The sequence below is a fragment of the Hippopotamus amphibius genome, chromosome 4 (genome assembly GCF_030028045.1).
Source record: "Hippopotamus amphibius kiboko isolate mHipAmp2 chromosome 4, mHipAmp2.hap2, whole genome shotgun sequence".
In the NCBI taxonomy this organism is placed as follows: domain Eukaryota; kingdom Metazoa; phylum Chordata; class Mammalia; order Artiodactyla; family Hippopotamidae; genus Hippopotamus; species Hippopotamus amphibius.
Genome location: NC_080189.1, coordinates 75,414,251 through 75,437,823, shown reverse-complemented (window position 1 = coordinate 75,437,823; position 23,573 = coordinate 75,414,251). Strand labels below are relative to the sequence as shown.

At 42.3% G+C, this 23,573-nt stretch overlaps 1 protein-coding gene across 7 annotated transcripts in view; it reads right to left on the bottom strand.

Annotated features, from left to right (window-relative positions):
- Window positions 1–1,853: 1,853 nt before the first annotated feature.
- The window catches only part of URGCP (upregulator of cell proliferation), a 92,435-nt gene continuing 70,715 nt past the window's right edge, over window positions 1,854–23,573 (bottom strand). For all 7 annotated transcript variants that reach the window (XM_057732851.1, XM_057732847.1, XM_057732846.1 and 4 more), the window contains 4 exons: window positions 21,419–21,489; window positions 11,441–11,491; window positions 11,192–11,230; window positions 1,854–9,430 (listed from right to left, as the gene is read on the bottom strand). In XM_057732851.1, the coding sequence (XP_057588834.1) occupies window positions 6,837–9,430; window positions 11,192–11,230; window positions 11,441–11,474 (2,667 nt within the window). In that variant the 5' untranslated portion in view covers window positions 11,475–11,491; window positions 21,419–21,489 and the 3' untranslated portion in view covers window positions 1,854–6,836. The remainder of the gene's footprint in view (window positions 9,431–11,191; window positions 11,231–11,440; window positions 11,492–21,418; window positions 21,490–23,573) is intronic.

The window sequence follows — 23,573 nt, the reverse complement described above, 5'->3', positions numbered from 1 at the left end:
AGGGACTCTTGGCTTCAGTGCAGTTTATTTTCCATGATCAAGATTCCTCTGACCATTTGCAGCTGGTTTCTCCAAAAAGGGACAGCGTCTTTCATGCCAACTTTACTAGGAATGTTTTATTTCTAAAGTTTTAAACTGTGGCTTCCAACTGTTCTGGATATTGGATAGGGGACAGAACAGGAATGAGATGTTCTCCAATCACAATACTTTCCAAATGTAAGAACTTTCAACTTTAACTGAAGGACCCTTTTAAGCTGATAGTATTTTTTTCTTTTTAAAGTTTCCATAAAGGTTGATAATTTTATAATTTGATAAATTTTGTAAATGTGCTCCAAAGTGGCGAGGAACATGGGATCTGGTATCTGAAATATGGCTTCCTGGCTTTGTAATTTAGACAAGTGAGTTGACCTTCCTGAGCCTCAGTTTCTCTCATCTATAAAATGGGGACAATGATGATTGTTGTGAAAACCACATTTTAAAATGCCCAGTGGAGTGAGCAGCTAATAAATTTTTGTTGTTGTTGTTGTTGTTTCAAAAAAAGAATAGAGTTGCTAATATCTACATCCTCTTAGGGAGATGAATCAGCCATTGAGGGTTCATGAGAATTTACTGGACCACCACCTTCACCAGAGGAAAGGAGAAGACGCTGGTTTTCCATCAAGGTGATAATGGCATGGACTTCTATTGGAGCAGCAGGATGCAGTGCTGTCCAGCTGAGCAGGCACAGTTGTGCTTGGGGTTCAAGTTTTCCCACTCTTCCTTATGCCTGAAGAGTCTCCCAGGAATTCCAAACTGATCTAGATCTTTCATTGCCTTTTGTTTATTATCTTGGTTTTATACTATGCCTTGTTGCAAAAAGGGTTTCAGCTGGTTCCTTGAAGTGGGTGGGGTGTTGAGGGAGGGAGAAACATGAATGTTTGCGTAATTTAAATAACTTAAAATTATATTTTAATACATTAGTATGAACTGTTACATTATTTTAAATCATCAATAGAAAAATTTTAGTAGGATATTTTTCTGTAATTTCTATTTAATGAAACACTAACAGTGTTTTTATGCACTTTGCTTCTCCCATCAATCCTGTAAAGGAGGCAGTATTGTCCAGGTTTTGCAGATCAGAAGCTGGAGGCTCAGAGACTCCCCTGAGGTTACAGAACTAGCAAAGAGTAGCAGCCTTCTTGTTCCAAAGCATGAACTCACTGTATATCTGGGGTTCCACTGCATCACTGGGTGGGGGTGAGTGTTCAGAGCCATACAGGATGGAGGAGTGGCCTGTGTGTCTGTTGTTGGGCACAGACCGCTCAGGGCTGGCCCTGGGGGGCTTCCTCGACATGGAGCGGCCACATCTAGGAACAAGGGATCCACGTGAAGAGGCTGCCTGCTCCCCTACTGGGGGGTCCAGACCAGAGCCCTGGGGAGACAGGGTTGTCCAGCTGTTTATTCTCACACATGAGCCCCTTTGCTCTCCTCATGATAAGCAGGAGGATCCAGACTCCCTTTTATGCTCTCAGAGCAGTGATTCTCCACCTTGGCTTCACATTGGAGGCCATTGGGCCCCACACCACAAGGACAGTACTGGACAGAGGCATGGCACCTGTTCTTTTTCAGTGCTACTTAGATGATCCCAGTTTACAGCTACAGTTGAGAACCAGCGTCCTAAACTCCAGGTTTATGTGAAAGACCCCCAGAACCTGATCTGTAGAGATCCCTTTGCAGGAGAGGGATACTGGATGGTCCTTTCCTACCACCAGTACAACAACCTTTTCCTACCACCAGTACTGCGAGACCATCGCAGTTCTTACTCTGAGGGGACTGGGCCACAAGACAAAAAGGGGGCTGCTGTGTGGTCTGGAATTTTTTGAAGACTGTCTGTCCAGTGGGTCTAGTGCAGCCCGAGGGCTCACCTGTATCAAAGGATAGAGCACTGGCCAGGCTGTGGACTGTGTGAGAGAGAGAGACTCTGGGCCTACCTGGACTTGCAGAGCACAGTCCAGCCTAGCATGTTTCCTGGAACTCACCAGAATCCAGCCTCAGGGAGAGGTGCCCCAGGCAGAGACGTCTGCCTTCCTGTTGGCTGTGGGGTTAGTGGAGACAGCTCCACTCAGGCTGGTTCTCCTCACAAGGTGGACTTATTCTAATTCAGAACTGCTGACACTTGACGTTTTGTAAACCTATGGGTTTTTTATTACTCTTGTTAATTTGTTTTCTCCTAGAAGAGAAAATCCATTCACCAAGAAGAATCCCAGAGGTTCTCGAAACCTTTATTCTGGGAACAGCCAAACAACACTGAAACCAAGTTAGAATCTTGAATTGTCTTCTCTTGCATACGTAGCCAAATGGGTTTTTTTTTTTCCTTTTATTTATTTTTTGGCCACGTTGGGTCTTCATTGCCACGCTCGGGCTTTCTCTAGTTGTGGTGAGCAGGGGCTATTCTTCATTGCAGTGCACGGTCTTCTCAGTGTGGTGGTTTCTCCTGTTGCAGAGCATGGGCTCTAGGTGCATGGGCTTCAGTAGTTGCAGCACTCAGGCTCAGTAGTTGTGGCTCACAGCCTCTAGAGCCCAGGCTCAGTTGTTGTGGCACACAGGCTTAGTTGCTACGCAGCATGTGGGATCTTCCCAGATCCAAGATCGAACCCGTGTCCCCTGCATTGGCAGGCGGATTCTTAACCACTGTGCCACCAGGAAAGTCCAGCCAAAGGGGTTTAATTCCATGTTTCCCCATGAGCCCCTGCTCCATTCTCCTACCCCCATTCTCCTTCTGTTGAGGCACAGGAAGAAGGTCCCAAGCTATCATTACTGACTTCAGCTTTGGCACACTAAGGAAGTCTAGTCTCCCGAGAGTGGAACCAAATTACAAACACCCTTCCCCACACTGCTACCCTGGGCTGAAAGTCAGAACTCCAAAGCTTAGAGTAGATGCATAGGAGGAGTGGGCCTCATGTGTGACAGCCATTGAGACCTCCCTTCCTGGTTCTCAGATGCTGTGCTAGACCTGGACACAAAAAACGGGCTTGATACCCTTCCTTCTGATGGAGAGGGCAGAGAATCTGACAAGTGAAAGAAGCCTAGATAAGGACCATGACCCCCTTGGGTGGTAGAATGGGGGGGGGGGCTGCTATCAAAGTCTGTCCTGAAGAAGTGCCAGCCTAACCAAGAACCGGTGAAAGGAGGCCCCAGGCAGACAGAGCATGAATGAAGCATAGAGTCCAGAGTGTGGGTGCTGTGGATGAGGCATGGAAAGTCACAGAAGTCAGGATCAAGGTCACCTTGGCTCTCTCTTCTGTGGTTCTGACTTATCGGTACTTGTACGGCTGCACTCTGATGTAATTTTGTTGAAGTTTTAGGAACTCAGGATAAGTTTGTAGTGAAAATCTTTTTTTTTTTTTTTAATTACTCAAAAAGAGAGAGGATTTTTCCTTACTGGGCTAATTCACATCGGAGGAGCTGGGGAGAGCTACCAGACCAAGTTTACATTGGTACAGGTTTCTCAACACCAGCCCTACTAGATAATATGTTTCAGTAAATCTAAGATAACATCAATTAGAAGATACTACTTTACCATTAAGAAAGAGAAAAGGCTTCAAACTAATGTTAAGGTACCACTGATCGATTACAAGATGAATCCTGTTTGGCCTGTTAAAATGTCTGAGGTTGATGTCGAAGGCAGGCAGCTTCCTTTGCACAAGCCTCGTGGGTGCGCAAACTGGTGTAGACACAGCTTCAGGTGCCTCACTTGTGCACACAGACTGGCTCCTCCAAAACCAGCTTTTGTGCACTCACCACAGAGTAGGTGCTAGCAGTGAGGGATAAGGATTAGAGAAGTTGAATGACTTTGCTCAAGGGCCACGTGATTAGCAGGAAGCAAAGCCAAGTTCAGAAGGAGGCCTCCAGTTCCGCATGCGGAGGGAGCTATTTCCTGTCTCCAGGGAGAGGGGCAGGCGCTCTAGTGCCCAGTCTTAGACTCCCAGGCCCATTTATCCAAGATCACTGACATGGTCCATGCTTTCCCTAAAGTATCTGATCCCCTGTGAGCAGCCCAGCCACCCTTCCCTCTCTGAGAGATGCTCACATCACTAAGCTGGGCTCCAAGGACATTACTGCCCAGTAGCCCCACGGCAAGCTCTGTGACCTCTCAGACCCTAAAGATGTCTTAAGGTCTGATGTAGGGGGGCCCTCTGGCTGTGGTGAACCCAGGAATGGCTAGGGTAAACTGATGCTTAGTGTTCTGGGCTCCAGGGCACCAGTCAAGACCTGAGTATTGTGGACATTTAATTACAAGAGTGGCACTGACTTCAGGGTCTGAAGGTGAACTCCTCTTGCAAGTTATGGAATTCCACATCAACCCCTAAAAATGGGTGATGAGAGCACCATAACTGACTCTGGAAAAATCACTCACTCCAGGGCAACCTCTCCTGTTCCTGCACCTGAGAGAGGCAATGGTCTGTGGGCACTGCCCAGGCAGTTCCATAATTCCTCAGTTGCTTGACTACAAGTCCTCCAAGGCAGTCCTGCCTGGGGCTGCCCAGGGCAACCTCTTGCTCAAGGTCTGTTACATTCAGTCTTTAGATTGGTCTCTTTTCAAAAGTTTAAATACACTGGGCAAATGTTTGATGTGATTTCATAGTTTCTCAGGTCCTGGGGATATATGGAATAACTTTCCTGATTACTAAGCATTATTCATCCATCTGGGATTCTGCATCCTTTTGAAAATCTATTGAAAGCTATGAACTCTCCTCCCTTCTCCCTTCCAAAAAAACCACACACCTAATTTTCAGGAATTCAGTGATTGAACCTTATCTTTGGACAATGGAGAGACTCAAAGTAAGGAATCCTTGATCAGTAGGGAGCCACTAAAGCTGGCTTCCCTGTTCTAGATTTCAGGAATAGCTTGAATCAATTTTTAAAGGAACTGGCTGATATACAACAATTGTAAGAGAGATTTCCAGTGCCTGAACTTGGGGCCCAGGAATATCCTGGGTGAAATTCCTACAGTGCTAGAGAGGCAACTGGGTAGTTTTCATCGCTCTAGGGAAAAAAGTAAGGAGAGGTTTTGGGATTTCCAGGTGGACCAACATCTGAATATTTGTGTTATTTGATGATCCAGGAAGAAATGAATTTGTAGTGCCTGAGGATTAGAAACTCTTTTTGAGTTTCAGAAGTGAAAAGGTTTTCCTGAATTTATTAGCAAAAGATTAGGTTTCTGGACTTTCAGCACTTCTTCCAGCCTCTGTTTCACACAACAGAGCCGGGCTCCCACAACACAGAGGCAACATTCTGAACATGAAGGGAGCAGCAGGTGGAGCATCCTGGGGCCAGAGAAGGGGCTGAGGAGCTTGCCATTCAAGAAAAAGTTCCAGTCCAGAGGGCTCCCTTTCCGAATCTGGTAGGAGTTCAAGGAACGGGGAGAAGCTCCTGGTCACCACCCGGGTGCCTAATTTTCCTGAAATCACAAAATACAGAGGGGAGGACACCCTGGGGTCCAAGCAGAGATTCCCAGAACTAGTGACACAGCTGGGGTTGGGGTCTGAGGCTCCGAGAAGTGACCCTGGCCCTTCAAAAGGGCCAGCACGAAGATTCCAGCTGGAGACTCATCAGAGGAGCAGCTCCATGTTCTGGCTCATGGTGTCAAATGGGCCACAGATGATGTCAGGGAGAAGGCCTGGCCCTGGAGGCATGGAAGTGAGATGAAGGGCTGACACCCAGGGGCCTGGCTGGGGGTGAGCCTGGAAGTTGTGGAAGTTTGGGGAAGATGAGTGGCCAGGAAGCAGAGGCACAGAGCCGAGGGCACCGGCTTCCCCATCGCCTCCTCTCTGCCAATGCAGGTTTGTGGACTGGGCGAGCTGCTTAACTGCTCTTGGCCTCCGTTCCTCATCTCTAAAATGGGGTAATGATGGAGCTCTCTTGGAGTTACTGTGAAGATATTTAGTTCATTTGTTCAGTAATAGCCTGAATAATTGATCTCTGCTTAATGAGAGGGGACATGATGGCATTTTTAAAGACACCTTTCTGAGGTGTCCACTATTTCAGGTGTTCTAGTAAGCGACCCCCTCAGACAGACACTGCTATCCTCTTTGAAGAAACAGAAAAATTAAGGTGCAGAGAGGAACCTGCCCATTGCTATCATCTGTGCATTCACTTCATTCATTCAACACATGTTTATTAAGTGCCTACAGTGTGCCAGGCCCTGGGGGTACACAGCTAGGTCATGTACAGCCCCTGCTCTCAAGGAGCTCACAGGTCTAGGGGAGAGGCAGACACGTGCACAGGTAAGTCACGCTGCGCGTGTTGAGTGTTGTGGCAGAGGTGTAAACAAGGTGATGTGGGCGTGAAAGAGCCAGCGGGAACTCTTCCTTGGGTGGGGTCAGTCAATCCATAGAGTACCCTCAGTGGGCAGGACCAGGTCCCCGATGCTGATGCTGAGGCTGGTTGGAGGGAAGGCCTACCTCTGCTTCCTCAGGGCAACCTCCCAACCCTATCCTGGGTACCATCTGCCTGGGCTGCTGTGGACAGGAGCCACTCTCCACTCCAGAGGCAGGAGACAGAGAGTAGCTGTACAAACGACCAAACCACCAGGGACCTCAAAGTTCGGAGACAAAGAATAAGTTACTGCCTGCGTCTACACCTCCTGCCCCAGGCTTGTTATACCCCCGAGAACGTCTCTGAGCTGACCTGTGAGGTTACTTTCTTTCCTAACACTGTGGAGGCAACTCTAGACCCAACCCCCGTCTTTCACTTTTCTCCCCTCTCAGGAGCTGGGCACAGCCCCATGTGGACACCCCCATCAGAACAGGCTGCCCACAGCAGGCCACTGGCAGCTGGACTTTTCTTTCAGTGACTCACAGCCGTCTTACCAGCTCAATGAGCTGCTGAATGTTTTTGTTTTGGTTGGACAGGCCATTCCTGATGTTTTCTAGCAGGCATCTCTTCAATTCAAAAATGGCTTCACTGTACCCCAAGCTCACAGCGGCCATGGGAGGCACTCCATGCCACAGGCCAGGGATGTGCCAAATGTGCTGCTTCTCAGGGTCACAAAAGGCCAGGTCAGCCAGCGTCCGAATTCCGTCACCCTGTTTCTCCATGTGCACTGTGGCTCTGTTCACATCGCTGGACTGGTCCAGGAGCTGCCTCCTCTCTCTCGGCTTGGAGCCAGAGGCAGACACATCATGAAGGTTTTGGTATACAAACTGATAGTTGGGCATGTGCCCCGTCTTTTCCAGCCTCAGAAATGCATGCAGAATAGCTGGTGGAATGTCCCTCGTTTCAGCTAAACTGACCACAGTGACATTGCTCAGCCCCATAATCAAAGTGGCCAGGGAAGCCTCCCGCTCAAACCTCTCCCCTGCCTCAGTCAGGACTCCGCATATCAAGCTCCCAGAATCTATTACCAGGATGTGGTCACAGCCCAGGTCCTGGCTGAAGCTCTCGGCCACCGTAATGAGCTGCATAAAGGCCCCTCGAGGACCACGGCCCCTTCCCGTGGCGAACCGCAGCCCAAACATGGTGTTTAGAAGGGTGGACTTGCCTGTGCCCGGCACGCCGAGCACCGACAGGACCACCAGGCGCGACCTCCTCTCCAGGCGGACATGCAGCTCCTTCAGCAGCCCCGTGACCCAGCGCAGCGGGGTGCTCAGGGTGTTCCCGTCAATCAGCTCCAGGGGGAGCCCCTTCAGCAGCAGCTCCAAGGCCAAGCCTGGGAAGTGGGCAAACCGCCTCTGACCCGCTGGCAGCTTCCCTGCCTCCACAAGGCAGCTTTCCGCCTCATAAAACTGTCCCATCTCCCGCAGGAAATGCTCCACCCCCAGAGGCTCAGGCCAGAGTGGCTCGCTGAAGTCCACAGCCCCACAGTGCTTTGGTCTCAGGGTAAGAATCATCTCTGGAGACTGCCTTGGCCTTGGCTGGGCCACCCGGGCCAGTCCCCACTCCATCCACCTTAGGAAGTACTGTTTCTCGCCCAGGGAGGGGCTGCTGATGCCCAAGATGAACTCCTGCACCCCCCAGGCAGGGTCGTGGCCATTCTGCTGCATTCGAAGTTCCAGCAACCGATGCCTCAGCTCGGCCCTGTACTTCTCAGGAGGGTCCCCGGCCCACTGGACCTGGCAGAGCTCCTTCTCCACCTGGGCCGCCTTTCTCCAAGGATCCCCCTGCAGCCTCAGCTCGTCCCGGCGGTAGGTGTCCGAGTCCTTGATCTTCCTGGTGATCCGCTCCATCCGGTCTTTCGCCCGCTGACACTCCTCGCAGTCCTCATCCACCTTCAGCCCCAGCTTGCGGGCTGCGTTCGCCATGTCCTCCACAGAGACCCTCCTACAGGGGGACCGGGTGACATGCGCCACGATGGCGCGGACCCTGCGCACGAAGCCCGCGCTGTCCGTGCTGCTGACCTTCACCAGGACGTGCGAGTGGTCCATCTTCAGCACAGGAATTAACCTGTTCAGAAATCTCAGGTTTGTGTTTCGTTTCCCGCGGTAGGGACTCAGGATGAAGTAGTATTTCGTGGCCGACCCCTTCATGGAGTACAGCAGTTTGTATTCCTTCTTGCTGATGTTGTCAGTCAAGATGAACACGGCCGAGGAGATTTCTGTCAAGAGCTTAAACTGCAGCCAGTGAGACCCGATGTCACCTCTCAGGTTCAGGAAGGCGACAGGCTCTGGGAAAATGTCCAAGTCCTCCCTGCCACTGGGAAGGAACCAGGAAATTTCCACCAGCCCGTCCGCAATCTCCCGAGGGTTGGTGCCCAAGTTCAGATCCCGATGCCAGAAGCAGTCCCGCTGCCTGTGGCCAGGGCTGAGCACGGCGTTCAGAAGCTGGGACTTGGAGTTGCTGCTGACCTCCATGCGCACGAAGGCAAAGGCAGGTGCTCGGGACAGGACCACGCTGTCTTCTCTGAAGCTGCCCACTGCCCTTGGGGGCTGGGACGCCCATGTCCGCACGGTCCCCCTCATGGCCCACAGCAGAAATGTGTGGTAGTGGTTTTCTGGGTCGGGCAAAACAAGAGGGAGTGCAAACTGGCAGAGGGCCATTTTTAACATGATTTCTTGTTGCAGGAAACTGTCTGAGGAAAGCAGAAGGGCACAGAGAAGGTCCAAGGGGTTCACGGGCGTGTCGGGTGTTGGCAGCTCGGAGAAGGAGTAGATGTCCGCAGAGATGTCATCCGCCGTGTCCCAGTAGATGATCTCCTCTTCCACCTGGCTCTCCTTCTCCACAGGCCTGGTGTCCGGGGGCACGTCCAGCACCATGGTGGTGTTCCTGGCTTCAGCATTGAGGGCCTGCAGCTTCCTGAGGAAATTCCAGGGCAAGTCTTTGGGAGCCTGAGGAGCCCAGTTCTTCATGCTATCACTACTGATCTGCAAGGAGTCCTGGAGGCTAAGTTTCTGTGCCTGGTATGTCTCTAGTCCCAAAAGGGACAGCATTTCTTGTAGTCTGCTCCTCTCCACTGTGGAGAGAAATGAAGATATAAGTGCTCGCCCTGCATGTCTGGGACCTGGGTTAGAGGTGGGGAGGGAGAGCCCAGCCTGGCGGGGAGGAGATGCCCTCCTTCAGAGTAAAATGCAGGCACCCCCAGGCCGCCTGAGACCAAGACAGAGGCAACAACACCCACCCCAGATCCAAATGCGGTCAGACACATGTGACATTAGAGAGGAAACAGAAAAGGATGACCAGGGGCTACATTTAAGAACTGGGAGATTTTATGTAAAAAAAAGTCTGGTTTCTCTTGAAACCTCCAAGATTTAGCAACACCAAGCCCAAATTTAATTGGCTGGAGTGAGCAGCTATGCACCCTAGATGTGGAACTCAGGCCCCATTCTCTGGCCATGCCCCCACTCCCTCCAAGATACGCCTATGCCTCTGGCCCCACACTCTGGACCCAGCAGTGGATTCCCTCACACTGTCACCAGGAATTTCTCACTGGGGACACAATCACTGATTCACTTTGGTTTTCTGGTTAATGTTCTTTTCTATTTACAAACAAGTTGGAAAATTTGTAAAGGATAAGGGAGTTACTACTGGGTATAGAGTAATAGAAATCACAGATAACTAACATTTTACAAAACTGAAGCCAATAATATGGTTTTAAATTTTTACTGATTAGAATATTTGGTAGAGATTATCATAAGTCTGCACTTATTTGTTCAGATTTTCAACCATAACATCCAATACAATATGAATTCTTACAAGCACTAGATGCTCAGAACAGTAATGCCACCTGCAAAGGTTTCTTCCACCATCGCTGTTCTTGGCCATGGAATCTCACCAATGTTCACTGCATATCATTTACTGCATATAATTAGTAAACTTTAAATGTTAAATATATTAACGAAGTAAATAAGTACAAATCCTGCTGAGCTCCAGGATTCTCTCCATTCTTTTCTCAAAAGAGGGCGCTACACCTGCGATGCTACCTTAGATGCTAATAGAAACCACAGGAGGAAGCACAGGTGATCAGCCCTCTTCTTGTTTCCCAGGAAGTCGTATGATGGGTTCAGGACCATGCCTGGGTGAACAGCAGGACTCAAAGCACTGGAAAAGAGGTGTCTCATTCCCCTGTAGGGGTCCACTTGCTGCCTAATGTCTCTCTTCAGAAACTCCACCCTCCACAGGGGCTGAGAGAGTTCTATGGGCTAAGTGGTTGTGCCACCACCCCAGAGAGTACAGGAGTTGGCAAACTTCCTGCAGAAACAAAAGAACTCTATGGGGAGAGACACTGAGTAGAAATCCATCTTATAAGTAACTCAGGTTTTTGAGTGTTGCCTGAATGAAACCAGGGACGTTGCTTTTCTTATCCAGACATAGAATGACTGTTTTTAACTAGCATGGTAGCTAAGTGCGACAGAGAAAAGCCAGAGCAAACAAACCTATTAATATATGCACTCATGCCCAGCCCGTGACCCTTGGCAGGCCTATAAATGAAACCACTGGATCAGACAAATGATTCCCAAACTTGGATGTGCTTTAGAATCACTTGGAGAACTTGTTAAAAATAAGATTTCTGGGCTTTACTTCCAAAGATGCAAATTCACTATGTTCCTCTATATGGCAGCAGCTCCCCAGGGAGTTGTTTTTCTGGCAATATTATTAACAGCACATAAAGAGTTCATGGACTAGCAGTGATTTTGGTACAGCCAGGGGTTGGAACTACCCAGATGATGTTTTCCTTCAGTTGGACAGGCAGTGAGAGCAGAGAGAAGAAACATACCTGTTGGAAAGTCACTGTCCTGAGCCTCATTCGGACCATCTTAAAAAAGCAAAGGAAAATGAACTGTCAATCAAATCAGGTGGCTTGAATTGATACCTATTTAAGCTAAACTCAGAACCCTCTCTCTTTTTTACTAAGATAGCAACTTCTCCCAATTGTTGGAAGTCTAAAATCCCAGTTATTTTTCACTTTGCCCATTTCCTGTCTCTTTCCCCAATCCAATCTGTTGCCAAATCCTGTAGTTTCTACCTCCATAATGAAACTCGCAATCATCTCCTTCCATTTCTCTCCATTCCAAATCTGGAAGAAAAAACATACACACGCAGTTAGTTTCATCAGCAAGTTACAACCTTTCTACAAAAAAGTTCAAGTGAAGATATGGTGGCTAATGTTTATTTTAAGTACTATTATTGGCTTCAGTTTTTCCTATGTAAATTTCACTTGTTTACAACCCCAGATATGACACAAAGTAGTAATAACTACACACGAGATAATGATTTACTCTAGGATATATTCCTTGTAAAGTTTACTAAATTTTGTGAAAATAAAATATAAATAACTTCATGAAACTTACATAGACTAACCTTTGATTTTAGAAACTATTTAAAATATAAGTTGGTATAAATGCTTTGGTTCAATTTCAGGATTACCTCCTACAAACTTTATTTTTATTCTAGCATAAGGAGTCTTTGTTATCACATAAAATGATGCACATATATGGGGGGAGGGCATACAGCAGGGAATAGTTATAACTTACGAGTAAACTGGTACTTATTCAAAGTCTCTAGCAGCATAATATATTCATCAACAGTAAGTAATTTTAATTACTGAATTATTTAATTTAGTGCTATTCAGATATTTACATTCGAAAAAAAGACCTTAAAACTCTAGATTTGCTAGCAAAAGTGGAATGGTGGGAGCAAGACTTCTCTGTACACAGTTTTATTGTTTTGACTTTTGTAAAAGTATCACCTATTTCAAAATTAAAATTGTATTTTTAAAAGCTTATGAATCGGGAACAAATTCTGACATTTTCAGATTTATTAATTCTCTCATGATTTCCATATAATCAGATAGAGAAACGTGACAATTCAGTCTTCTTTGATGATATCTCTGGGAGACACACGTGAAGAGCTGGAAAGAGAAAAACAAGAGAAAAAGGAAGGGGGTTTGGAGAGCACGAGCATATTAGAGAAAGATGATTCGTATAGATTGAATCGCAATGTTGGGCAGTCAGAAGACTATTTTATTCACAATGGACAAAGACATCAGAAGAATTTTTCCAAGGAACCCAAAATGCCATCTGAGAAGATACAATGGTTAAAGATGAGAACGGGACACCTAGAAAAGCCCTGAGATGGGGTCGAGGTGCTCCAAGAGAGTAGTTTTGAGCTGGAAGCAAGTAATAAACTTCAGACCCAGAGAAGACAGGGCCTTTCTTTGCTAGTGATGGGAGACAGCTCTGATTTGGAACAGAGAGATCATAGGTAGACAAAGGCAAGGATGCACAAAGTGGCCAAAGGTTGGGTTATTAAACTAAGAAAATCACTGATGAAGGGTAGGAGAGCCTCAAGTTTCACAAGCAGAGATCACTGGGAGCCAAGATAAACACTGGTTACTAGCAGACTAGAAGAGGTAGAAGAGGAGGCAGCAGGGCTTCAGATAAAGACACAGGTCAGCAGCAAATGCAGGAGGCCAACAAGTATGCCAAGGTCTTTACTATATTTTCTGTTGGACAAAAACTGGTCAGAATGGGACAGGTTTGGGTTCCAACCCAGTGGAGATGTTGGGCTCAAATGGAACACAAGGGCAGAATGTAAGCAGGACCTATCACTGAAATGAACTCTAAGTGGGGCAATTAAAACCGTTCTCAACCATCAAACTGAATGACTTTTTTTTTCAATTATTAAAGTAACCATACTCACACTGTAGAGTATTTCACCAAATTTTGGAATATTTGCTATTGGGCAGTAAATGGACATTGAAGACACTATTTGACACCTTAGGGCTGTTAGCGTTAAGAATGAGCTATGGACACCTACATGCAAAAGAATGAAGTTGAACTCCTACCTCACACCATATATAAAAATTAACTCAAAATGTATCAATGACCTAAATATGAGCTAAAACCATAAAGCTCTTAGAGGAAGAGATGAGGGTAAATCTTCATAACCTTGAATTTGTTGATGAATTCTTAGGTATGACACCAAAAGCACATGCCTCAAAAATGAAAAAATACATAAACTGGACTTCATCAAAGTAAGAATTCTGTATGCATCAAAGAACATTATCAAGAAAGTGAAAGACAGGGACTTCTCTGGTGGCACACTGGTTAAGAATCTGCTGGCCAATGCAGGGGACATAGGTTCAAGCCCTGATCTGGGAAGATCCCACATGCCACAGAGCAACTAAGCCCATACGCCACAACTACTGAGCCCATGTGCCGCAACTACTGAAGCCTGCATGCCTAGAGCCTATGCTCCACCACAAGAGAAGCCACCGCACTGAGAAGCCCACACACTGCAACAAAGAGTAGCCCCAATCTTTGCAACTAGAGAAAGCCTGGGTGCAGCAACAAGCACCCAACACAGCCAATTAATTAATTAATTAATTTAAAAAAAGAAAGTGAAAGACAACCTACAGAATGGGAAAAAGTATGTGCAAATCACATGTGATTGGGTCTAGTATCTAGAATACATAAACAACTCAACTTCACAACAAAAAAAGACAAAAATACTCAAAAAATGGGCAAATAAAATAAAAATGAAATTTTAAAAATGGGCAAAGAACTTGAATAGACATTTCTCCAAAAAGATATAAAAATGGCCAACAAGCACATAAAATGATGCTCAACATCATTAGTCACTAGAGAAATCAAATCAAAACCACAGTGCGATACCACTGCATACCTGCTTGGATGGCGATTTTAAAAAAATGATGGAAAATAACAAGCATTGACAGGATGTGGAAAAACTGGAACCCTTGTACATTTCTGGTGTGACTGTAAGTGGTGCAGCTGTTGGGAAAACAGTCTGGCTGTTCCTCAAAAAAGTTAAACACAGAATTACCATTTGACTCAGCAATTCGACTCTGTGAGGTATATATCCAGAAGAATTGAAACCAAGGACTCAAACAGTAATCCATTCATCTGTTGATGGACACTTAGGCTGCTTCCATGTTTTAGTTATTGTGAATAATGCCGCTACGAACCTGGGTGTACAAATATCTCTTTGAGACCTTGCTTTTGATTCTTTTGGGTATATACCCAGATGGGGAATTGCTGGATCATATGGTAGTTCTATTTTAATTTTTTGAGGAGCCTCCATACTGTTTTCCACAGTGGTTTCACCATTTTACATTTCCACCAACAGTGCACAAGGGTTCCAACTTCTCCACATCTTTGCCAACATATGTTCTTTTCTGTTATTTTTATAGTAGCCATCCTAATGGGTGTGAGATAGTATCACATTCTAGTTTTGATTTGCATTTCCCTAATAATTAGTGATGTAGAACATCTTTTAGAGTGCTTATTGTCCATCTGTATATCTTCTTTGGAGAAATGTCTATTCAAGGACTTTGCCCATGTTTGAATCAGGTTGTTTTTTTATTGTTGAGTTTTAGGAGTTCTCTGTATATTTTGATATTAATCCCTTATCAGATATATTATTGCAAATATTTTCTCCCACTCTGTGAGTTGCCTTTATTCTCTGTGGATAGTGTCTTTTGATGCACAATTTTTTTTTAATTGGGGTATAGTTGTTTTACAATGTTGTATTAGTTTCTACTGTACAGCAAAGTGGAGTTCCCTGTGCTATACAACAGGTTCTCACTAGTTATCTATTTTATACATATTAGTATATATATGTCAATCCCAATCTCCCAATTCATCTCACCCCCTTTTCCCCCCTTGGTATCCATATGTTTGTTCTCTATGTCTGTGTCTCTATTTTTGCCTTGCAAATTGGTTCACCTGCACCATTTTTCTAGATTCCACATATATGCGTTGATATATGATATTTCTTTTTCTCTTTCTGACTTACTTCGCTCTGTATGACAGTCTCTAGGTCCATCCACGTCTCTACAAATGACCCAATTCTGTTTCTTTTTATTGCTGAGTAATATTCCATTGTATATATGTACCACATCTTCTTTATCCATTTGTCTGTTGATGAGCATTTAGGTTGCTTCCATGACCTGGCCATTGTAAATAATGATGCACAAAATTTTTTAATTTTCATTAAGTTCAATTTGTATAATTTTTCTTTCATTGCAGGAGCCTTTGGTGTTACATCTGAGAAACTGTAGCCAAATCAAAATTCATGAAGGTTTTGTCCAATATTTTCTTCTAAGACCAAGTTTTTAAAGTCTTACATTCAGGATTACAATCATCCATTATGAGTTAATTTTTGTATGCAGTTTTAGGTAAGACCCCAACTTCATCTTTTGCAAAAGAACACCCAGTTTTTCCAACACTATTTGTTGAAAAGACTGTCCTTTATCCATTGAATGGCACCCCTGTCAAACATTCATTTGACTGTAAATGCATAGGTTTATTTCTGAACTTTCTATTCTGTTCCATTGGTCTATATGTCTGTCTTTATGCCAATATCACATTGTTTTGATTACTGTAGCTTTGTAGGAGGTTTTGAAATTAGTAAGTGTGAGCCTCTAGTTTGTTCTTTTTCAGGATTGTTTTGGCTATTCACTGTCCCTTGAGATTCCATATGAATATTAGAACGAATTTTATATTTTTGCGAAAACTGCCATTGGGTATTCAATAGGAATTACACTGCATCTGTAGACTGCTTTGGGTAATTACTTACATTTTAACAATGTTAAATCTTCTGGGGGAGAGGGGAAGGGCACAATAGGGGTAGGGAATTAAGAGGTAAAACTACTATGTATAAAATAAACAAGCTACAAGGATGTATTGCACAGCACAGGGAATATAGTCAATATTTTATAATACCTAAAAATGGAGTATAATTTTTAAAAATTGTGAATCACAGTTGTACACCTGAAATTTATATAATATTGTAAATCAACTATACCTCAGTAAAACAAAAAATATTTAGTCTTCCAATCTATGAAATCGGTAACTGTTTTCACTTACTTGTATCTTCTTTAATTTTTTTGAAAAATGTTTTGTAATTTTATTGTACAAGTCTTTTACCTCCTTGTTTAAGCTAATTCCTAAGTATTTCATTCTTTTTGACACTATTGTAAATGGAATTGTTTCTGTAATTTCCTTTTCAGGTTGTTCGTTTTATTATAAAAATGCAATTGATTTCTGTGTTTGATTTGTATCCTACTACTTTGATAAATTCATTTATTAGTTCTAGTAGCTTTTTTTGTGGATCTTCAGCATTTTCTATGTATAAGGACATATTATCTTTAAAGATAATTTTACTTCTTCCTTTCCAATTTGGATGCCTTTTATTTCTTCTTTTTGCCTAACTGCTCTGTCTAGAACTTCTAGTACTAGGTAGAACAGAAGTCATGAAAGCTGGCATCCTTCCCTTATTCCTGATCTTAAAGGAAAAGCTTTCTGTTTTCACCATTAATGTTTATTGTGGGTTGTTCACACATGGCTTTTATTATGTGAAAGTACTTTCTGTCTCTTCCTATTTTGTTGAGTGTTTTTTATATTTATCATGAAAGGACATTAACTTTTGTCAAATGATTTTTCTGCATCAGTTGAGATAATCATGTGGTTTTTTCTCCTTCATTTTGTTGATGTGGTACAATTTTCATATTGTTAAATCATCCCTGCATTCCAGGAATAAATCCCACTTGGTCATGGTGTCTCATCCTTTTAATATGCTGCTGAATTCTATTCAAATCTCAGTGTTTTGTTGAGGACTTTTGTATCAATGTTCCTAATGGATATTCGTCTGAAGTTTTCTTTTCTTGTAGTGTCTTTGTCCGGCTTTGGTGTCAGGATTATGTTGGCCTTAGGAATGAGTTAGAAAATATTCCCTCTGCTTCAGTTTTTTGGAAAAGTTTGAAAAGGGTTGGTATTAGTTCTTCTTTAAATGTTTGGTAGAATTCACCAGTGAAGCCATCAGGAGCAGGCTTCCTTGTTGGAAGGTTTTATTGTTTGTTTGTTTTCTGGTTTTTTTTAATTATTATTACTGATTCAATCTGATTACTAGTTACAGGTCTAATCAGATTTTCTGTTTTTTTGTGATTTAGTCTTAGGTTAGGTCTATTCGGATTTTCTGTTTCTTTTTAGATTTTGTGTTTCTAGGAATTGTCTATTTCACCTAGGGTTATCCAATTTTGGGGTATACAATTGTTCACAGTACTCTTTTTTATTTCTAAATGTCTCCACTTTCATTTCTGATTTTAGTAATTTGAGTCTTACCTATTTTTTTCCTAGTCCACCTAGGAAAATTTTGTTGATCTTTTCAAGTAACCAACTTTTGGGTCACCAATTTTCTCTACTATTTTTCTATCCTCTATTTCATTGATCTCCCCTCTAATCTTTATTATTTCCTTCCTTGTGCTAGCTTTGCATTTAGTTTGTTCTTCTTTTCCTAGTACAACTCAAAGTTGTAAATAGGCTGTTTATATAAGATGTTTCTTGTTTTCAATGTAAACACTTATAATTATAAACTTCCCCCTTAGTACCACTTTTGATGCAGCCCATGTGTTAATATGATGTGTTTACATTTTCATTCATCTCTTCTTAACTATTTTCTGATTTCCTTGTGATTTCATCTTTGATCCATTGGTTGTTTAAAAGGATGTTGTTTAGTCTCCACAATATTGTGAATTTTCCAGTTTATGTTATTGATTTCTAACTTCATCCCATTGTGGTCAGAGAAGATACACTGTGTGATATCTATGTTTAAAAACCCACTGAGACTTATTTTGTGGCCTAACATATTATTTTGTGGTCTATCCAGAAAAATGTCCCATGTGCACTTAAGAAGAATAGTATGCTGCTGTTGTTGGGCGGAGTGTTCTGTATATGTTTGTTAGATCTAGTTAGTTTACTGTGTTGCTGAAGTCCTCTATTTCCTCACTTCTCTCTGGTTGTTCTATCCATTATTCTGAGGGGGTATTGGAATCTACAAATATTATTGTAGAACTGTCTATTTTCCCCTTCAATTCTCTCAGTTTTTGCTTCATATATTTTGATGGTATGACATTAGGTGCATAAATGCTTATAATTGTTATATCTTTTTGCTGTATTGCAATGTTTGTTAACATAATGTCTTTCTCTTTCTCTTGTAACTGTTTTTGATTTAAAGCCCATTTTGTCTGAAATTAGTATAGACACTGCCATTCTCTTTTGGTAATTATTTGCATGTAATATCTTTCTCCATCCTTTTACCTTCACAAATTTGTGTCTCTGGATCTCAAAAGTGAGTCTCTTATAGACAGCATATAGTTGGACCATGTGTTTCTATCAATTATGCCAATCTCTGGCTTTTGATGGGAAAGTTTAATCCACTTACATTTAAAGTAGTTACTGATAAGGAAGCACTTATTTCTGTCATTGTGCTCCAGAAAGAAATTTTCTATAGGCCTTTAGCTTTTTGTCCCTCATTCCCTGCATTCCTCTCTTCTTTTGTGTTTGGTGATTTTTTGGTAGTGAAATGTTTGCATTCCTTCTTGATTTCCTTTTGTGTATATTCTATAACAATTTTCTTTGTGGTTGCCATGGGGATTAAATTTAATGTCCTAACATTGTAACATTCTAATTTGAATTTATAGCAATTTAACTTCAACAACATACAAACATGCTGCTCCTTTACACTCTGTCCCCACCCCTTTGGTTTCTGATGTCACAAAATTATATCTTTATACAATGTGTGCCCACAAAAATAAACTAATAACTTTTTAAATGTCTCCTAAATTACATACAGAACAAGATTTGGAGTTATAAATGAACAGTAATACTAGCTATTACATTGATTTTTTAAATTTAAATATATTGGTCTCTTAAGTCATGTAGAAAACAGAAAGTGCAGTTACAAACCATTGTTACAATAATACTAGCTATTATAATTGCCCATGCATTACCTTTACTGAGATCTTTATTTCTCCATATAGCTTAGGGCTACTGTCTAATATTCTCTCTCTTTGTAGCACACTCTTGAGCACTTCTTCCAGGGCAGTCTAGTGGTCACAAACTCCTTCAGCTTTTGTTCACCTGGGAATGTTTTGATTTCCCCCTCATTTTTGAAGGAAAGTTTTGCTGGATATATGAATCTTGGTTGACAGTTTTTTTTAAGCACTTTGAATATATCTGCCCACTATCTTCTGGCCTCCAAAGTTTCTAATGAGAAATCTGCAGATAATCTTTTTGAGGATCACGTGTGTGTAATGATATGCTTCTCACTTACTGCTTTAAAGATATATTCTTTTTCTTTGCCTTTTAAAAATTTAATTATAATGTGTCTTGGCATAGGTCTCTTTGAATTCATCTTACTTGGAGTTCATTGAGCTTCTTGGATGATTACATATATGTCTTTCTTTAGATTCAGGAAGTTTTCAGCCATTATTTCTTCAACTATTCTCTCTGCCTCTTTCTATTCTCTTTCTGGGACTCCCACAATGAGTATCTTGGTCCTTTTGATGATATCCAATAGGCTCTGTATGCTTTTCTTCAATCTTTTCTCTTTCTGTTCCTCAACCTTGTTAATTTCCATTGTCCTATCTTCAAGTTCACTGGTTCATTCTTCTTCTATTTTTGTTTGGCTTCTTCTCCTGGATGCTGGTTAGCATAGGTCAGTCCATGTTTGTAAAACTTTATCAAGCTGTGCACTTATAATGTGGGCACTTTTCCATATGTATATTATACTTCAATACAACTTTTTTTAATCCCATTGATTGAAGAGCATGCTTTAAGTCTTAAAAATAAAATACATACTGAAGAGGAATTCACATAACTCAGGAAGAAATTTTTAAAAAATAATTACAAAAGGCTTATTCACTGGAGAGACACAGAGAGAGAATTTTGGGGAAGCATCAGAAGGTCTCTGAGCCTCAGTTTCCTCAAATGAAACAAAGGACCAATAGTGACTATCTTATGAGCCTGTTGTAAAAAACTAAATAGGGCAACCTAGCTCACAATAGGCCAGTAACATCATTCCTTTCCCTCAGCCCACCCTCAAATTTTCTTTCCTGGTTTTCTATAGCAATGCCCTCTAATAGAACGTCTTGTGATGAAGCAAATGTTCTGTATCTGCACTGTTAAACATGCAGCCACTAGCTGTATGGCTACTGAGCACTTGAAATATGGCCAGTGTGAATGAGGAACTGAAGTTTTAATTTTGTTTAACTTTACGTTGTGTACCTAGTGGCTAGTGTATTGAATAGCACAATTTAAGATCTTGAGAAACTGGAAGGATTTGGGCAATTATTGTTTGATCCCAACTTTTCTGTGAGCCTTGACCAACTGGCCATGAACTCTCATAGTGCCTACCTTCTAGAATTTAAGTTCCATGAAGACTAGGATTTCTGGCCATTGCATTCACTATTGTTTCCTATATTCATAATCCCTACAACAAGGCCAGCACATGGTAAATAGTCAATAAATATTTGTTTGAATGAATAAAGTAAAATTTGATTAACCCAAGCTTATTTGCATATTTTATGGGGTTATTTTTGCATAACACTATTAATATCCAATAGAACACATTCATTTTGAGAAGCACCAAATTAATGAAAGATAGATCTAAAATGAGTTATTAAGAGAAATTAAGATATCTAGAATGTGGCCACCACTCCTTAAAGCTGAAGTCATGAAGGGCAGCTATAGACCCAACCCCCCAAATCCCTAGAGAAAGAAAACCCAGCTTATATGGACCATAATCAGGAAGACTAGAAGCCCCAGTCTTCTAGGGACAGTCCTAATTTATACCTCTTGTCCCAACACACCATTCACTCTCAGGTGTGCACAGTTTAGAAACTAGATAGTTGCCCTCAACACAACTCAGAATGGCAGGAACAACCATGTGCTCTAATTGGAATGATGTGTTCCCAGTAAAACTGTATAGTAAATACCTTTTTAAAAGTGAATCCTATTTTGAACAGATGAGAGAAGCTTAAAAGACCTTTAAATGAATCTTCTTGTAAAAGGAAAAATAAAAACCTCATGCTTATTTATTTTTGAGGTCCATGATCCATAGCCCAGGGTGGTGCCGGAATCCAGAATCCCAATGGGACAGAAGAAACAGATCTGCTTCAGAGTGGGCCCAAGCCCGACTTTACCTGCAATGGCCACAGCTGTTCGTCTCTCAGATGCTTTTATTTCTGGGGCTACTTCTCCCAAATCTGAGTGTCTGAAACAATTTCAGAAGAAAATTATAATTAAATGAATGCAATACCACTTTCACCTATCAAATTGGCTGCACATCAAAATCTCTTGAGGAGCCTTTAAACACTACAAATCCCAGTCATACTCCAGATCCTCAAAACTAGAATCTTGAAGCCAGGCCTGGGCATCACTACTTTTAAAAGTGCCCAGACTGGTCTAGAAAAACCAGTGCTCTCAAAAACTGTGGGACAGAGCAAATAGCCATTCAGAAAAACATAAAAATATACATATCCTTTGACCAGTATATTCCACTTCTATCCTAAGGAAATAATTAAAATTTAATTACAAATATGTTCATGCCAACCTTATATATAATAGTGAAAAACTGGATGCCTTTTAAATCAAAGTCCACTAATAGGAATTATGGTACAGTCTTCTGCCATCATTAAAAAAGATTCTATAGATCTCATTTGGTGGACAAAAAGATGTATGATATGTTATGGAACAATGTTAATGATATGTTCATAATGAATATATGGGGGAAAAGTCAGGTTATCAAAGAGTATGTACAGTGTCACTACAATTTAATGAAACTATGTCTATTTATCCATAGGTGTATACAGGGAGATCTAGAAGGATGTTCATCAAAAGTTAATAGTGTGGGCAGGGAGGTATGATCCTGAATTAAAGTAGGTTTGATAAGTATAAGCCTATTTAAGAATAAACTATTTTAGGTATATTATTGGAAGGAGTAAATGTGTTGATTTTGTCAGAAGTCAGGGTTCCATTATTGAAGAAAGAGCATACAAATAAGGAGTGGAGGAAGTCAGAAAAAGAATTCACAGAGGTGTATAAAAACAGATGATTGAACTTGGTGTACCCCCCAAAAAATAATAAATAAAATTAATTAATTAATTAATTAATTAAAAATAAAATAAATATATGCTGTTTATTGTGTTAACTGTATCTCAATAAAAGTTCTTTAAAAAAAAGAATTCACAGAGGTACACTAGAATTGGAGTTAATGGTGTGCACTCGTGATTTCTATATGCATGCTTGTGTACACGTGTATCCATTTGCGTACATGTGCATACATTTCCTAGCTCTGTCCACTGAAAGGGCCACGCAGCAAAGACACAATAGTACCAGTGAGCATACCAAGCACTCTTTAATATCATTCCACACAAAAAGATACCATGTCTCCTTGGAGAAATTACAGATTCCAGGGCTGGAGCAGCAAAAGAACAAGATGAGCCTGAGCGTTTTATTTCAGAAAATTAGAAAGTACTCAAAAAAAAAAAAAATGCTGGGGCATGCCACAGGACACAGGAACCAGCTTGAAGGGGCTCCCACTACCAAGTGTGAGTCAATCTGAGCATCAATATAATTAAATACAGTAATTAATTTAAAACCATTGAAAAACAGGTATTAATGAATTCCCATAGATAACAAATAGATAAACAAATGGGGGGAAATGAGGGCTCTTTAAAAAAATTTTTTTTAATTTTATTTTTGCTGCATCAGGTCTTAGTTGCAGCACATGTGATCTTTGCAGCATGTGGGCTCTTCATTGTGGTGCGCAGGTGTCGCTCCAGTTGTGGTGTGCAGGCTCAATAGTTGCAGTGTACAGGCTCCAGAGCCCGTGGGCTCTGCAGTTGCAGCACACGGGCTCTGTAGTTGTGGCTTGCGTGCTCAGTAGCTGTGGCACCTGGGCTTAGTTGCCCCACGGCATGTGGGACCTTAGTTCCTGGACCAGGAATTGAACCCATGTTCCCTGCATTAAATGGTGGATTCTTAACCACGGGACCACCAGGAAAGTCCCAGGGCTCTTGTTTATAACAGAATGCTAATGTGGAGGGTGCTGCAGCTGGCATGGCATCACTTTTAGAATCATCCTAACCAAGAATGGTTCAACCTAGAAACACCAATGAATGCTAGTTCTTGCAGGAAAATGTTGACGAGGAGCAAGATACTTGCCTAGGCTCAAAATGTTTCCTCACAGATTGCTTATTACATGCCAGGAGAAAATAAACCTGGCAATTATACCTGGCTGGGTGATCAAAGCCAGTGACCATGGGGACAGATGGCTATGTGTGCCCCCAGCTGTGG